The sequence below is a fragment of the Ambystoma mexicanum genome, chromosome 2p (assembly GCF_040938575.1).
Source record: "Ambystoma mexicanum isolate Mex_15411 chromosome 2p, UKY_AmexF1_1, whole genome shotgun sequence".
NCBI lineage: Eukaryota > Metazoa > Chordata > Amphibia > Caudata > Ambystomatidae > Ambystoma > Ambystoma mexicanum.
The window spans coordinates 1,301,363,851-1,301,381,917 of NC_090923.1; the positions used below are offsets into that span (position 1 = coordinate 1,301,363,851).

The following is an 18,067-nucleotide window of genomic DNA, read 5'->3' on the forward strand; positions in this document are numbered from 1 at the left end:
CAAGTCTAAGGAGGGAAGGGATTCACGTCTACCCCTACCTGGACGATTAGTTGATCAGGGCTGTTTCTTCGGAACAAGCTCAGATCCAGCTAAATCACGTGTGCCACTCCCTTCACAGACTGGGCTTCTCCCTCAATTTAAAGAAGTCACAATTGATACCTTCGCAGAGACTCCAGTTCATAGGAGCGATCCTGGACACTTCCCTGGGAAAAGCCTCGCCACCAGAGGTGAGGGCTCAAGATATTCTACAGATGGTTACCAAGTTCCAACCTGCCCAACGTCTCCCAGCCTTCGACTTTTTGAGGTTGCTAGGCCTCATGGCATCCTGCATTTTCCTAGTGCCAGAGGCTCGCCTGAGAATGAGATCCCTCCAGTGGGCACTGAGGACTCAGTGGTCACAATTCTCAGGGAGAATGACAGATCTTCTTCAGGTTCCCGACAGAGTAGCTCGAGACCTGCAGTGGTGGGCCTGTCAGGAGAACATTCTGAAAGGAGAACAGTTTTGGCAACCCTGGCCGGAGATAACAGTAGTCACGGATGCCTCACTCACTGGGTGGGGAGCCCATGCCAACGACTTGACCATCAGCGGTCGTTGGTCTCCATTGGAGTCCAGACTACATATCAACCTGTTAGAGCTGAGAGCCATCAGACTTGCGCTGAAGGCGTTCCTGCCAGCTGTACAAGGGAAAAACGTCCTGATAATGACGGACAACACGGTGGCCATGCATTACCTCAACAAAAGAGGAGGCATAGGATCACTACCCCTGTGCAGAGAGGCGATGCAGCTCTGGTTTTGGGCAATCCAAGAAGGAATCTCTCTGTCGGCAGTTCACCTAGCCGGAGAGAAGAACTTGACAGCGGACGCTCTGAGCAGGCAGAGCACAGTCTCCCACGAGTGGGAGCTAGCTCAGGAAGTCCTTCAAGAGATCTTTGCCCTTTGGGGAACCCCTCAGGTAGATCTGTTCGCCACCAGCCTCAACAGGAAATGCGATCTGTTCTGCTCAAGAGAATTTCCCCCGAGAGGAGCTCTGGGAGACGCGTTCATAGTGGACTGGGAGTTTCCGCTTCTGTACATGTTCCCACCGGTCCCTGTCATTCCTCAAATGATCAGGAGGTTGAGAAGATTCCGGAGAACCATGATCCTAATTGCCCCAGATTGGGCCAGGAGAACGTGGTACCCGGACCTTCTAGACTTGTCCATCTGCCCTCCAATTCGACTTCCACTCAGAGAGAACCTGCTCTCACAGAAGGGAGGTCAGGTTCTCCATCCAGACATCAAAACCCTCAACCTTCACGCTTGGCTTCTGAAAGGCTGAGGTACAAGGATTGGGACCTCCCTGATGATGTTATGGAGGTGTTGCTTTCGGCAAGGAGGCCAGCAACAAAGTCTTTATACCGCTGCCGTTGGAACAGATTTTGCAGCTGGTGTAGAGAACAGAATATCGACCCTTTTTCATGTGGTACACCAATGGTCTTGTCCTTCCTACTATATTTGGCAAATTCGGGCCTTCAAGTTGGCACCATTAAGGGCTATCTCGCAGCGCTGTCCATCTTTAAGCGTACTGCGGAAGAACCATCCTATTTCAAGTTACCTTTGGTAATACAATTTCTTAAGGGGTTAACCAATGTTTATCCCCCAAGACCATTCCAAGTTCCCCTATGGGATTTAAACTTAGTCCTAACTTTCCTGATGGGCACACCTTTCGAACCACTCCATTCTTGTTCGTTAAGATTCCTTACCCTTAAAACTGTTTTATTAATAGCACTTACATCTGCTAGAAGGGTGAGTGAATTACAAGCTCTTTCTTGTAAACCCCCTCACACTATCTTTCACAAAGACAAAGTTGTCCTGCAAGTGAAGCCTAATTTCCTCCCAAAGGTGGTTTCTGAATTCCATATCACTGAGAAGATTACCCTACCATCTTTCTATCCTCCTCCTCACCCGGGGAAAGAGGAAGAGAGGTTACACAGGCTAGACCCTAGAAGGGCTTTAAGTTTTTACATCAGTAGACTAGCCAGGATAAGACAGGCAGACCAGCTGTTTGTAGGTTACACAGGTCACAAGCTGGGGTTACCAATAACTAAGCATACCATTTCCAGATGGATCATTCTAGTCATTCTGGAATGTTATAAATTGGCAGGAAAAGAGCCCCCTCAAAACCTTAGGGCTCATTCGACCAGAGGTATTGCAGCTTCATCGGCCCTCAAAAGAGGTGTGCCGGTTAAAGACATCTGTGCGGCCGCTACTTGGTCGTCTGTCCATACCTTTACACAATTTTACAATTTGGATTCCTCCTCCAGTCAAGAGACTAGGTTTGGAAGGGCTGTACTGCATTCTATTCATCAATAGAAGACAGCATGAAGTCAGTACTCCCTCCTCCAATAATAGAATACTGCTCTGGGAGCATATCTAAGATGAGGAATACGTCGGAGGACACAATCCCTTCGAAGAACAAGTTACTTCTTACCTTGTAACGTACTTTCGACGGGATGTTCCTCCGACGTATTCCTCATCGACCCTCCCATCCATCCCCGCAGTTCTACTTCCCTTGTTGTTGCAGCTCACGCTCCTTCAGGGTGATTCGTTTAGTCCAGAAAGCATTATTGTGGGCTACAAAACGGAACTGAGCAACGGGCGCTGCGCGCGGCCTTTATAGCCAGGATGACGTCGGCGTCGATACGGCGGCTGTCGAGGAACATCGACTCTAAGGACGTCGACGCGCAGTGCCCTCTAGAGAGAAAAAAATTTCCGAGGCCAGCAGAGCTGGAAGGAGATATCTAAGATGAGGAATACGTCGGAGGAACATCCCGTCGAAAGAACGTTACAAGGTAAGAAGTAACTTGTTCTACTGAAGCGATCATTGTTAAACAAGGAACAATACGCCAACAGTGGGCAAATATTGTTTTATGAACAAAAAAGAAAACTCATTGTGTGAAAGTCCTGGCAGGGGAGTGCACAAGGTGAACATCAGTGTTTAAAGATGTTATGAAAGTCCTGGCAGGAGAGTATACCAGGTGTAGATAAGTATTTGAAAGACTGTAAAGAAGTCCTGGTAGGAGAGTACACGAGGCAAAGTCAAGAGTGTGTAATAAGTTACAAGAGGAGAAGTATCTCAAGGAAGACCCATACCCTTCAGATGGGGATAAGAGTGAATACATTAAAAGGAGAATTTCTAGGAAGTCACATGCGCTTAGGATTCTAAATGATTTGAATTGTGAAGAGAAACCTGGGGAAAGAGTTATTTTTCTGAGTACTGTGAATGCACCAAGAGCAGCAAGCTATTCGATTGGGGTTCTGAAGAACATGGTTATTCTTTGTTTAAACTTTTCAAATGCACCACGAGGAGGGTGCTATCCTCTTGGGGTTCTGAAGAAGCTGGTTAGTCTTTGTTTGAACTTTTCATATTGGTAAAGGAAACCAGGGGAAGGGAGCCATTTCCTGGAACTGTGAATATTATCCACTTGTAACTTTTTCGTTGGATTTACATCTTTGTGTTGAGGTCAAAGAATGTGTGCACCTTGAGATCCAAAGACACTATCCCTTTGCACTTTAGAGTTAATTTTTTTAGCGTGAGGGCCATAATAGGATATCAGACACATGGCATATTCTTTTAAAATGTTGACATCTTGACAAAGGACAGACCCGTTAGTTGTTGGTTGAAGTAGGGAAATGCCACCTAAATTAGGGATAGTGAGGCATTTTCCAACCCCTTATTATTTGGAATAAAAGTATATAACCAAAACTATGAGTCCTCTGTGTCTGCGTCTCATTCCTGGCTTCTCACAGCATTCTTGACCAAATGTGATGTTTTGGGCACCTAACTTCTTTACACTTTCTAGTAAGACTCTTTTGGTGAAGCTTCATTGTTTAAAGCAGTTAACTCTCCCCTTCCCGTCTGAAACCAGGCACTTAAGGGCTGCTATGAGGCTGACTTGTCTCCTATCCCTTTCCAGCACTCCTCTGACATGCAAGTGCCAACATCCCATCACCATTTTAATTGCCTAAAAATGTATGCATACGAAAAGCACAGTTATTAACAATGAAATGCTTTACAGCAGTAATTGTCGGGTCTTATCCGCGCAGCCCTAAGACTGTTTATCATCAGTGACCTGCCCTGCCTGCTAACAGCTCTGTTGGTGACCAAGGTCAAGTCAAGTTAACAGAGCCCAAAATGTTAGTGGGGAGGCGGTGAAGCCCCATTTGCCCAATGGTCTTTAAATGCCTGGTGACAATTTGATTTGCCCTTTACTTCAAACAACGTTTGTTGGCAGTCAATATCAAATAAAAGTTTCAAACATCCCCATAATTTCCAGCAAGGCGCCCTTCATAAAATCTTCTTGCCAATGCGAGTGGGCTAGTAGAATTTGCAAGTCCTGTGCCCGTCATACTTATTCGTCAGAAATAGGCATTTAAGTGAAGTCTTTAAATAACTATTCTATTTGTAAAATGGCACAATTATTGTTTGTAAGCGAGCCTATGGGATCACATTGCATACAAATTTCTCATTTTGAAAGACCTGCCTGTTAAGGATTGTTTTCTTAATGTATAAAATTGTATCAAACAAACAATCTCTGCTAGACTTTAACATTCTATCTTTAAGGATGTATGTCAACTCATATTGCTATCTTTTTGGCAAGAGGAGACCATCTACTTGTGGCCCTTTCTGCTTTTACACGTTAAATGCTGCAATGCAGGTGTAAAGTGTTCCCCAGATTTTATTTTATACTTTTTTCGAAGGGGATTTGCATTTTGTTTCATTAGGAGAAGATATTCTGCCTGGTTTTCCAATGCTTTCTTTTAGTCCACTTGAAGGCTCAGTACAAAAACTTGAGTTGGATAGAGACCCATTTGTAGTACTAGAGGGAACTGTCTCAATGTCTTTGCCTCCTAGATTGGGTTTTCTTCAGCTAAATTGTATTGAAAATTGCAGTTGTGAATAGGATCGTCTAGCATAATTTACAGTTTTTAGATGTATTTACTCTTACAGAATCGGGGCTAAGCATACAGTAAATTAATATAACAATGTGAGCATTCCAAAAACATGGCTCCCTCATGGAAACTGCCAAAGACTCCTCCCAATGCTTTCCGTGGGAAACATTCTTAAAGTTACAATTTGAGCGTAAAGGCTTACCTTAGGGGCATTGTTCTCTGAAACATTTTTGCTTGAAGCCCGAGTTTGTCCCAAAAAGGTACAAGTCAAAAACTCACCTACCTTATCCCAGAGCACAACAGTGGTGCACTCTGCCCTCACAGCAATGCCGTCGACCTGCACAAAATTAAGGTTGATATTGCCTCCAGCCTCTCTGATTCTCCCGACAAGTCAGCAAGACTGTGGCAAGCCAATCAGGACACACTAAACATTTAAAATATCCAGAGCAATTCCAACACTCTAAGCCTCTTATAACTGAGGATCCCATGCATTCCAGACCGTCGAGTAGCCAAGACTGTTCAGTCATTCTGATTGTCCAGAGTGTGAGCCATTACAGCTAGCTCTGGCCCATCTTGGTGCTACTCACTTCTGGTAAAAGAAAAAGCTAGCAAGCATTTGCTCCAGTAAGCAGTGCAGAATGTGTTGCGGAATCTGCAGATTCTTCTTCTGCAGTGAAAAGGTCACCCACTCCTATCCTAAACTTTCCCAGCTGTTTACATCTATTGAAAAGCAAAATCTTGATTCACCCCAAAATAATAATTTGAGATGTTATAAGAAGTTTTGCAATGTTCTTATTAGCATTCATATTTCAACCCATACCAGGCATGCAAATAGGGGTTTTCCATGATTTTTACATTTGTTTATTAATGTAGGTTGGTCATTATTTGTGGTGCGTAATTTGGGGAAAGGTGGGAATCAGTTTTTATCTTAGTGTGGGTGGTGATTAGGTAGATTGTGGATGCTCTGTGCTCCATTTTATATTCCTCTTTATATTGAAAAGAAATTGTGTTACATGCCCTTTAGTATTGTTCTCTAGCATTTTTATTTTATTTAGAATAAATGGCATAGAATACACTTGAATATTTGGGTTTTAAAAAACCCACGTTTTTTGAACTCATGTTTTAACTCACATCCCTGTGACAACCAGATCAGAACTATCTGTCAAAGGATGCAGCGTAGTGCTGAGTTAACAGGTATGAAATTAATTGTGTTTTATAGAATCCATAACAGTCAAAAATTCGAAGTGATAGCATAATGCTCTTCCTTGTAACATATTTGTGTTTTTTTGTATTTCTAATGATATTCTCAATCAAAGATATCATAACATTGTAATATACAATGTTAAAAATGTTTGTGAAAAGGACTGGATGTTAAATTGATTTAAATATTTAGTTAAATGTTTGTGAAAGCTTTTGTCACTTGCTCAATATTTTCTTTTATTCGCAGGGTACAATATATTATTCTGAAGATGGTACTTCTTGGTATGAGGGAAATTGGGTGAACAATGTCAAAAGTGGTTGGGGAATAAGATGGTAGGAACAATTTTATTTATTTTTTCAGTTATTTTGAAATAATAATTTTTTTGATTGCATGAGCCATTGGATATCAATTGGTATTACTGTTTAATTGTTGAGGACCTACCCAGAATCACCCTTATTTAATGTATATTTTGTTTTTCGGTGTCAAAAGCCTTTTCACCCAAAGAATAACATTACCATTTGGCTCCTTCAAAATGTTAAAAAGAGCTGCTGAGTGCATGTTATCCCTTCTTTTCAAACAGGATGCAGTAGCCACCATTGAAATGCCAGATAACAGTTTGTTATCATCAGTAAGAGAACTCCAATTGCTAAAGGTGCAGAGACATAATAGTCTTCATAACAATAGTGTGACTCTCTCCCTAGTTTAATGTTACTCTTATCCTGCTTGTTTCTCTTGTGCCACCTCTCTGATTCCACACGATATTCATGCTCTTGCTATCTGAAAGGCTGTCTATCTTCGCCCCATTCTTTCTTACACCACCTGATGTTCTTGTTTATCCTCTCTGGAGTTCTTCACCTGCTCTATTCAGATCTATCTGCAACTCTTGTCTCTTTGCCTCCACAACTCCTGGGATTCAACTCACCCAGGGAATCCTCTTTTCACTCTGATCTTACAACTCCAATGTTCTCTGGATTGCCTTCACTACATCCTTCAGTACCCCCTCCACTTCCTGATGTTCCTTCTTTCACTTTCTTTGTATCTCTCTCCCCTGATGTTATCTCCTTTGTGTCACTTCTACCCACCAATGTTATCACCTCTTCCTACCCCTTGGGGTTCACCACCTCCTCTTGCACCATAATTCCTACCACCCTTCTTGACTTCCACTCCAGGGTTCTAATTTTACCACCACCTACTCCTGCATCCATCCTCTTGTCACCTCCTTAATTCTCTACACCTCTTCCTGTCCCCTCTCACTCTCCTTGAGTGCCATCCCCTCTTCTTTTCTCCCATGACATCCTTCTCCCCACTTGTACCCTCTGATGTCACATCTTCTCCTTGATCTTCTTAGCTGTTATTACCTCGTCCTGCTCTCCAATGCTTCCAATTTCTCCACACTCATCGGTCTGTCCAGCCTATGTTCCTTCCCCCACTCTCCAATCTCCAGCTGTCTCCAAATATAAGCCTCCTGCTCCTGCAACCCACACTTTGCAACTGTGACTGGGTGTCTTATGCTTTGTTCCCTTCTCCACTGTTGAGGGCTGGGATTGGTTGTTCTCCAAATGTGCACCTGGGACTGTTTTGGGCTCAAGGTGCTGGATCCAATCTATAGATGGCCTGTCTGCCATTTTGAATGGTGGTTTTCCTCCTTTGCCTGCGTTGAACGCTTTTGTGGTTCCAGTCTGTAAATTAAAAGTTGGAATCACACTGGGCAAACTTTCTAAACCCTTGAACTTTGCGTTTTACATTGTGCTTGAAGGGAAATTAAAACATTGTATGCCTGGCTTGAGAAACTCTTGCTAGGGAACAATGGTTCTATACCTTTGTTTCCCTTGCTAAATCTTCAGTATTTGTGAAGTTGCTAACTGTAATCATAACATTGTATCTATGGAGCCACGGAATTCAGCATGTGTCTGGCTAATTTGGTAGAAAGACTCCTTTGAAGTTCCGAGTGAAGCTGTAACATTATTAGTATTCATCCTGCTGTTGCAAAGTGTTAAGAAATAATTTCCCTTAAATGGAATACTGTCTATTTGCATGTTGGGTTTGCTCAGAGGGAGCTTTAGACTCTCTCACTAAGGGGAGGGTTACATAAACATTGCCCTGCAGAGTCTCAACATGGTTTTAGATGGGGTCTACGTTTCTAGGGATACATTGTCCTGATCAACTAGTGATGTGGAAGGAGACCAGGTCCTCAAGACTGGTCTGTACTAGGCCATTGTGATTGTACCCTGCTATTTGAAGGGTACCAAGGTAGGGTACCAAGGTAGGACCTGGGCATCCAACCCATACTTCCTCTGGGCTGAAAAAACAAAAAAACATAGCACCCAGTAACCTGAATCACTATCTTCGTGGTCCCTAGAAACAGACAGGGAACTTCCATCACATTGCATATTTGTAAGAGCTGAATTCAATAGACTATTCTGTAAGAATAGTCTCTTTCGAAAGCCTAGATCAAATTTTACCAAAGTTTGCTTGATAGCATTTTGGTAACATGCAGTTTCATATGCGAGTTTTGATGAACTTTGAGCCTGTGTTTTATACTTTAAAAGAGGCCTCTTTTCAGGATTTTTTATCTGACCCAGTGCCAACACTCACAGACCTAGTTTCTTCTGACGTAGACAATATGTATAGCAAATCCAAGAAGGGAAACAAATTGTTGGGGTGGAAACACTGGACCAAGAAACCAACCCTTGAAAAGATACAAAGTTAGTTAATAAAATATAGTTCACTATACAAGGAATGATGTATAAGGAAAAAATAAAAGAAACTGGGGTGTGGAAGCACAAGGTTGCCCTAAAGTGGAGAATAAAAAGGACACACGCTAGCACATTGTCTAGGTAAGCATGGAGTGGGTAAAGGGGACTTTATGTGAAAGACACAAAAATGTAAATTAAGCATCCCAAAAAGCCCCTGATGAAACAAGGGCATAGTGAAAGTCCAAGTTCCTTTAAGAAAGTCAAAGTAAGTTCCACCAAGATAAACATAGGAAAGTATTGTAGAGTCATCAGACAAACTTGGCCAGGGCCCAGCAATGAAGATAGTTCCTAGCAAAGAGTCAATTTGGGGAAATCTGCATGGCAATCATTAAAGCAGGCCGAGGTGGGAAGGAGATCAAACTCACCCAAATGCGCTACAGAGTAGCTAGTCCAAACTGGCAAGAGTCTACACTGTGAAATCTGAGACACACAGAAGGAGGGCAAGAAGAGATAAAGTTGGGAAAAAACACAGAAGATGGAAAGGGGAAAACTGGGTAGACAAAATAATGCGACACATGTACTAGAACTACAGGCTTGAAGATCACTCCAAAACAGTGTCAAGAACATGTTGAGGAAAAGTGAGCCTTAGGTAGCATTTCCGAATAACGATGCAGCTCGCCAGAAGTGAATGGAATACACTCGGGCTTGCAGTTTATTTTTCTCACAGTGTGCTGGTCTAGGCGTCTGCAGAACCTCATCCGGTCACCATGTTCGTAGACGGAAGGTCGTACCCAATGTAGAGTAATGCGCAGGGTTTGCAGACAGATAATTTTCATGACAGTACTCGCCCCTTCCATTTCCTCCAAAGACCAGGGTGAACTGAGTTGTGATGATGATAGCGGCCCATCAACTGAGTCAAATGGATGTTAGTGGCTGGTTACCAGGAATGGTCCTCTACTCTGTACGCGTTCCAACCCATTAATTATTGACACTCTTTACAGACCAGCTGGAATGAACGATATAATGTACCTTGTATTTCTCTTATGCCTGAATATTAACTGGGGATGGGGAACCTTTCGAATAGGCTTCTGTCTGGCCTACACAGTTTGAGAAATGACATGTGAAATACCGGACAGAGCTATCAATGATGAGGCAATTGTGAAGCATAAGTGACGGGGTGGATAACTTTGGTAATGTGGAAAGGACCTATGGATTGGGCTGGGAACTTGTGGTGGCTGTGAATGTGGAGATAAGTGGTCAGTTGCCAATCTCGGACTTGATGTTCAATATTTACCCACCTGATTCTTACATGTTCACTTGTGAGTGGGCACGGCTCTGTTCCGAGAAATATACTGTATTGCCGGCAACAGTATCCAGTCCTATCTTCACTCACGTGTAGACACAAGCAAGCTGAAGTTGTTTGTTAAACCTTTGACAATGGAGCAATGAGAAAGTAGCACGCATGTGTGATCAGTAATTTCTCTTTTCACTTGCGTGAAGAGCAAACGCTACCAAATGCCATTGTCAAACACTTTAAATGTTGTAAACTATATGAAGTGGTCGCGTGTGCCTAATTTCACTTTCCAAAGAAAGAGTGACCTTTTACATCTTTATTCACGTGAATTTTAAATGCTTGATAAAGAAGTAAAGCATTTAAACTTTGTGTCTGCCATTGAACAGAGAGCAAGCATTGCCCAAGCCAACAGTATTCCCCTATTAAGCCTGAAAGCAGCTTTTCATAAAGCCAGAAAACCATCTAACTAAGACTGTGAGCCTACAGAAAGTTTAGCGTTGCTTAAGATACAAGTGTGCAAACATTACCTAGAACCAAGAGAGTGGCACTAAGACTTTTGGGTAATTATTTCGGCTAACAGTTGGCAGACACATGAAGGTGAAGTTGGGATAGGGGAACTTGCTGTTCATCTGAAGTTGCCCCTATCTAAAATACTAGTTGCTGAATATTATTTAAGTTGAAACAGACAAGAGAGGCAAAGAGGCTGTCCCTCTTGAAGAGATATTCAGAGGAAGAGTGCCTTGCCTGGTGCAGAGTGTTGAATTGCCTTAACCTAAAGCTTGTCAGAATTAACAAGCAGTTTTGAATTACAAAGTACTGAAGCTGTGGTGGTATTTCAAAATACTAGACTGTGAAGGCATATCTAAGTGTCAGTAGATGCAACAAGCAGTGAAGTACCATGAGACAAAGGAACATTATCTCATGGTTAATGTGAATAGAAGTGAAGTTGTTGAAGTGGAATCAGCAGTACTATGAAGTCATCCTGAAAAATATACCTATTGTAAATCTAAATCTGGTAGCTGATGACATACTAACCAAAGGTTTCTGCAGCATAGCTCAGGGGCAACAAGCTCGCCTTGGAAGCAAGACGACAGTGCAACACAGGTTTGATCTCCGGGTCCGTGTTTAGAAACCTCTGGGTGTTGAGCACGTTATAAATAACCAATTACAATTACAATTTTACTAACAGTTAACCAAGAACTGTGTTCCACTGGCAGTTGGAAAAGGTGCATTTCTTTTGAACTTTGGTAAAGCATCGTGGCTGGGAATATCACTGGTGCTGTTCTAATGAAGTGAGAAGTCCATATTGCGCCCATGAGAAAAGAATTGCTATTGTTGTAACTTTCGTTAACAAAACTTTACTTTGACTTTGAAACATCAAAAACTGTTTTGAGACCATTTTATCTGAAGTGATCTTTGTGTATCTTTCTTTTGTTGAACTTTGGAGTAGACTTTTACTATGAATCCTGGGGAAGGGAGCTCACCCAGGTTATTGAGAGGTTATCAAGAAACTGTGAATATTGTTGATGCTATTTGAATTGCCATATATTTTCTTTGTGTTTAATGTTTAGTGTGATGGTCAGACATCATGTGTTAGAGTATTTCCCTTTAGCCTTGATTAGGCAGGGTAATCATGTATGCTTTAATAAAATGGCATATTTTGAAGAATCATCAAACAATTGTCTGCCTCGCGTTTATGACCCCTCACAACACTTAATGTCCCTGAACTCATTTCAGAGGAATTTCGAATTGAGGTCTTGGCTACTTGCCTGATGGAAGCTTGTGATTTGGACACTTTTCCATAAGTGGAATTTGCGGCGTACAGCTCAGTGATGAACAAGGTCACTAAATATTTGGGCTGGGGACGTCCTGTAAAGGATATAGTACAGGATAATCTTACAGATATCCTGGACAAAGGACCCCCCAAAGAACCTGTGCTGCCTTTCCACTCCTTACTCAGGAACAATATCTTGGAAAATTGACCGAAGCAGGATACCACTCCTGCTGTCAACAAGGAGTTGGCAAGAAAATATAAGCAATTGCCATTGACCCCAATTTCCTATCCAGACACCATACTTCTGAGACCTTGGTGGTACAAGCAGCTACTTCCACACATAAAGCAGCTGCTTATCCAACCATCCAACCTGATAGGGATGACAAGAAAGAAATATGATGTGCTAGGGAAAAGGGAATCATAGAAAAATCCCCAAAAAACGAATGGTAGATTTGATCGAATTTCGGCTGAAAGAAAATTTCAAACAGCCGAAAATGTCTACCAAATCTACCATTCGATTTGATTATACTGAACAAGGAGAGCGGGGATCCTCTGCACCCTTGTTCACTACAACCTCATCAGAGGTTGCAGGGGTGTCCCCCTTGACCTAATAATAAAGGTGCAAGAGAAAAAAAGGGTCCTGCTGCGCTGGTTCCCATGCACATAAGTGAAGGTAACCAGCGTCGCAGAGGGATGGCAGAATCGGCCGCACACAGTGAAGTGTGCCGCCCAAAGGTAAGCAAGGGTATGGTGGGAGCAGGTTGCAAGACATGTCCGTGGGAAACAAAACAGAATGTTATTTTCAGTAAAAAAACGTTAGTTTTTTTCTCCCTCTGACATTTCGAATTCGAACTATTCATGGTAAACCAGGGAAAAGGGTGTTTTCCAATGGAAGTATGGCACTTAAAGACATTGATTCATCTTGCTCATTAGCCAAATACACTTTCACTTTGTGGGATCCTGAGGGGGAAATTGGGTATGACTTTAGGAACAGAATTCGTGATGGTAAGGAGGCTGCATGTCAGTCTCTCCAGTCAAGACTGGATGCTTCTGACTGTGTTGGTCCCTCTACGGCGGCGAGTGCAGTCGCAAGAAGATTTGTATGCCTGCGCAAATCTGGATTTGCTCCTGATGTCCAGTTGAGACTTTTGGACATGCCCTTCAATGAGTCAAAACTTTTTGGGTTAAAGGCTGACGAAAGCTTAGAGAAGCTGCAAGCTTGTAAGGCAGCTGCAAAGTCCTTGGTTGCAGCCATCCGTCAATCTCGACAGTGGCCTTCCTGGAGTTGGAGAGGGTGTTTCTTTCACTTCTAGTCTTCATTTGGACAGAGGGCAAAGGAGATTTCCACATGGCAAGAGAGGCTGTGAAGTATGAACAGCTCAGGCAGTTACCTCCTCATTACCCTTTGCCACAGCAGCAACCCCAAAGCCACTCTGAGTGCTTTACTCACAAGACTCCGGTGGAAGGCAGGGTAACTCAGCATCTCGAAGAATGGCAAAACATTACTTTGGATGCTTGGTGCGGCAGGTAGTGGCTCAAGGCTACCGTCTCCCATTTTTTAAAAGGCCCCCAGATTGTCCTCCGAGCGGTTAATCTCTTCGGGAACCAGATCCACTGCTCCTGCAGGAAATTCTTTCCCTGCTGGAGAAAGGTGCCATGGATAAGGGTACCTGTGGCAGAGCAATACCAAGGTTGATACGCTACCTATTTTCTGGTTCCAAGAAAGACGGGAGACTACAACCCATCTTAGACCTGAGACGTTTGCATACGTTCCTCAGGAAGGACAGATTGAAGATGTTCATTGTTTCGCAGATCCTACAGGCCCTTCAGCTCCAGGATTAGATGGCGTTGCTTGATCTTCAGGATGCTTACTTTCATGTCCCTATATATCCCAAGCACAGGAACTGCATGAGGTTCACCTTTGGCAGTTCTCACTTTCAGTTTCGGCTACTGCCTTTAGGGCTGACCTCTGCCCCGAGAGTGTTCACCGATTTGATGGCGGTGGTGGCAGCAAATCTAAGGAGCAGAGGCAGTCTTATCTTTCCCTACCTAGATGATTGGCTCACCAGAGCTCATTCTCCCGAACAGGCTGTGGAACATTTCAGCAGCACCTGCCACTCTCTCCACAAACTGGGCTTCTCCCTCAACCTTTAGAAGTCCCAGGTGACACCTTCCCAAAAGTTTCAATTAATTGGAGCAGTCCTGGACTCTTCCTTAGGGAAGGCTTTGCCTGCTGAGTTGAGGGCTCAACCTATCTTGCAGATGGTGAAAACATTGCAGAACGCCAAACATCTACCGGCTTTGAGGTATCTGGGCCTGATGGCATATTGCTTTATTTTAGTGCCAGAAGCCCACCTAAGTATGAGGTCCCTCCAGTGGGCCCTCGGATCCTAATGGGCACAATTCTCAGGCAGGATGACAGACCTTCTACAGGTCCTGAGCAAGTTTGCACAGGATCTCCTGTAGTGAGCCTGCAAAGAGAATGTGATGATAGGGGAACCTTTTTGGTAACCCTGGCCGGAGATGACAGTAGTCACAGATTCTTCCCTCACGGGTTGGAGAGCCCACGTGAACGATCTCACGATCAGCAGACGTTGGTCTCCATCAAAATCCAGACTACACATAAACTTTTTAGAGCTGAGGGAAATCAGACTTGCACTGATGGCTTTTAGCCTTCGATACAGGGGAAGAATGTCCTGATAAGGACAGTGTCAGCTTAGGGCGTAGCCTTAGGTCTGACAGTCTTGGACGCCTCCGATAGTTTCCCCGCTAGCACAGCACATGTTAGCTGCCAAACCAACCCCGTCCCACTTACCTGTTCCTTCCTGACGGCGGCGAGTGGGCGACACCTCATGGCACTCCACTGATGCCCTGCGCCCAGTGCGGTCTCCCTTCCTTGCTTGGCGAATGCCGTGGCGCCTTGCCACACCGCGCCTGCGGTACCGGCGCAGCTTGGGCGCTCAGCACGCGAGTCATCACGTGACCAGGAAACAGCCTGACTGGAGCTGCAGGACGCGGAACACGAGTCACGTGTCCAGGAAGCGTCCGACTCCAGTAAGTGTTTACCATAGCATCAACATGGAACGCTGTCACATGACCATATCATGTGATCGCACCTGCGCATTCATAAGGAGTGAACAGACATTAAACCAGCGCTTCACAGCTGCTTTCTTCAGTAGTGTTTGGCGTTTCACGAATATTGTTTTCAGGATTACTTGGACCTCGGACTGCTTCACAGACTCCTTCACGTCTCTTTCTTGGTACCTCTGCAATCTCAGATTACTCGGAACATTGACCTCAGCTTTTCCTTGGATACGTGTTTGGATCTTCCCTTGCAACTGACTTTGTCTTCATGGTTTTTGGCCCCGGATCGTTTGCTGGACTGATTTAAGGCTCCTCCTGTCGTTGTTTCTTGCCCATGCTCCTTGCTACTTCAGGTACCATTGTCTTCCAACTAGAGTGCCATCCTGTGTCACAACTGTCGCCTACTGCCGTCGACCATTCTGACCCCTGCCTACTTACCACATCCTGGGCACCCTGCCACCGGTATTCAGGTAAGCCGTTTTTCTGTTCTCTTGTATTGCTTGTATTGGAATTGGTTCCTTGTCTAACCTCATTGCTTGCCTTGCAGTGGTCAGGGAGGTCCTTCCGGCGTTCCTGGTTCCAGACTGACGGCACTCTACACCTGTGGCCTCAAAGATTGCTCGGGCAGTAATAATACTATTTTGCCCGTGCAGTACTTGGGGACGGAGGTTTCATCATCTACACGACCAGCAAGTCATAACACAAGTGTTCTCTGGGAGCCAAGTAGACAAAGCCAACACCCCCCCCACAACCCTTTGACGACAAGACCAGGATAATGATATCAGCACACCATCCTAATAGCGTCCCCCAGGGCAGAGGCCGTGTAATAATTAACCTTTGGCATGGGACTGGGAGCTGCAAGGGGTGAGAGAATGTACACAGTAATGATCATAGGATTCAGTTTGATACGGTAGAGGTATCCCCAAACCCAAGTAAAGTACCCTTTGTTATAGTCCTCGCATGAACCATCACATCCCTCAGGGTCCAACAAAAACAAATCCTTGACATGAAATCAGAACATGAACATGAAAAGAGAAAATAGCAAGCAACGTTCTGCAATGACACAATTCTAAATACCTAGATATGAGAGAGCACTTCAAAGATTCACAAAGCCCAAGGAATGCTACTCATAAAATACCTGCACGACCAAAAGATGACTCTGACTTGGTGGCCGATAAAGTAAGGGAGGGAGAGGTGGTGGTGATACAAGACACCCCCAGCCCCGAGCAAATCCCCCAGAGAATAATGTATTCTCCCTCTTCAAACCCTCAATGGCAGGAGATGCTAGCAAAACCAAAGAAGGGAGGGAGAAGGGAAAGATGTTGGAAGGGAAAAAGTCTAAGAACATGCCGGGTCTCATTAAAAAGAAACGGAAGGGATCCAGAGCCTTTCTGAGACACCTCCATTCCTTTCCCACACTGGATATCCTCACGGCTCCAAAAAAGCCAAGGAAACCACTGACCTGACGTGAACCGGTGACAAATATGGAGCCTGAAGTAGGTCCCGACAGAGTAGCCGGATGTAATGGTGATTTTATCCCCAGCATGGACCTCAGTGACCTTCTTGAGGAAATTGAGAGGGTGAAAGAAGACAACCAGTGGAAAGAAGTAAGCCCCTCAGACTTGGAAACCATAGAAAGCCAACTGGCTTTGGTTACTAAATCTCCTGTTGGTCCAGATAGACTACAGAAAGGGGTAAAAACTCTGGAAATGGTTAAGTGTTGGAATAAGATCTCCGTCAGTGTCGGGGGAATGCAATCTCCACTGCCTTAAAGGATAATATATTTCAGAATTCCTTGCCTTCCTATATGGAGCGTGGCCAGAATGGCTGTGGGAAAGAATCGCGAGGAGAAGGAGGTCAAAGGAAAGGTTGAATGTCAAAGGGGCAATGCAAGGAAAGATAATTGAAATAAAAAAAAAGGAAAGAGAGCTTCAAGAAAATGGAGAAGAAAAGTGCCAGTGTCAAACGGGTGGGGAGAGGGACCCCGCGCTGGTGTTAAACAGGAGCAACGTGGTAAGGTTGTTAAACTGCATCATCCCAACACATAAAGTGGCCTCAAAGGATATTAGGTTTGTGGAGTTTGTGGGAGAAAAGCAGACGATTGGGTACTGCTGCACTTGTATTCCAAACATATGAAAGAACTTTTTATCTAATAAAGAGACATTTCTGAGATTGGGATATGAGGGGAGCGATTATGAAGATAAAATTTGGGCGAGTTGGAGAGAGGCGACGGTTCCAAGAGAGATGAAGAAAAATCTGGCCAAAGCGCCAACTCAGCATGCCGGTAGAGAGGAAAAAAAGATGTCTCTACTAAAGCAGCAACGGCCATTTCGTATGACAAGTCTGATTTACTGGCCTGGAACTTCACAGTCTCAAATCAGGAAGCATGAAGTGCATCGAGGCCAGCAAACTCAAATGAAGAACAACAGGAGCAGAGGGGGTGGTCCTGGTTGGCTGGTGCCCTAAATGCGCCCATATCGAAATAGACTGACAAAGCCAGGAGCCAGGATGCCTTGAGGATTTGATGCTGGCACACCACAGGGTTTCGACCCTTGTTCAATGAAAAAGTGCCTGATTTAGACTTGTTTGAAATTCTGGTCTTCAAGGAAACATGGTTAACAAAACAACCAGACTGTGATGGTTATCTGGCATTTCTTAATCAAGCCCTAAAAGGCCTATTAGGCTGTCCATCAACTGGCCTATTGGCCTTACTTAAAATTGAATGAGGATGGAATGTTTTAGAGGTCAAATGTCCAAATCCATATGTACAAGGGCTATTTTTACACCAGAAGGGGGATGTGAGAGAAAGATCTCTTCTGCTAATTAATATCTATTGGCGCTTTAATATGCCCAAGAAGACCAAATTGGTAGCTTTAGCGACGGAAATGGTGGATGAAGCAATGCATGAATGGAAGGAGATTAAGTCATTTGTGGGCATTTGAATATTAAGTTGCTGGACAAGCTCGGTACCCCCTTAAAGAGGGGCAGTGTAATGATCGTGAGCGGGAATGGATGTGTAATATGTTGATGAGAGGGATGCACCTCTTAAATGGTCAAATAGTGGGGGACACACCGGGGAGCGTTACAT

The 18,067-nt window shown here is 44.1% G+C and overlaps 1 protein-coding gene across 3 annotated transcripts in view; it reads left to right on the forward strand.

Annotated features, from left to right (window-relative positions):
• The window catches only part of RSPH10B (radial spoke head 10 homolog B), a 765,802-nt gene that overhangs the window by 200,251 nt on the left and 547,484 nt on the right, over nucleotides 1–18,067 (forward strand). For all 3 annotated transcript variants that reach the window (XM_069645637.1, XM_069645638.1, XM_069645639.1), the window contains exon 6: nucleotides 6,378–6,463. In XM_069645637.1, coding sequence (XP_069501738.1) covers nucleotides 6,378–6,463 — 86 coding nt within the window. The remainder of the gene's footprint in view (nucleotides 1–6,377; nucleotides 6,464–18,067) is intronic.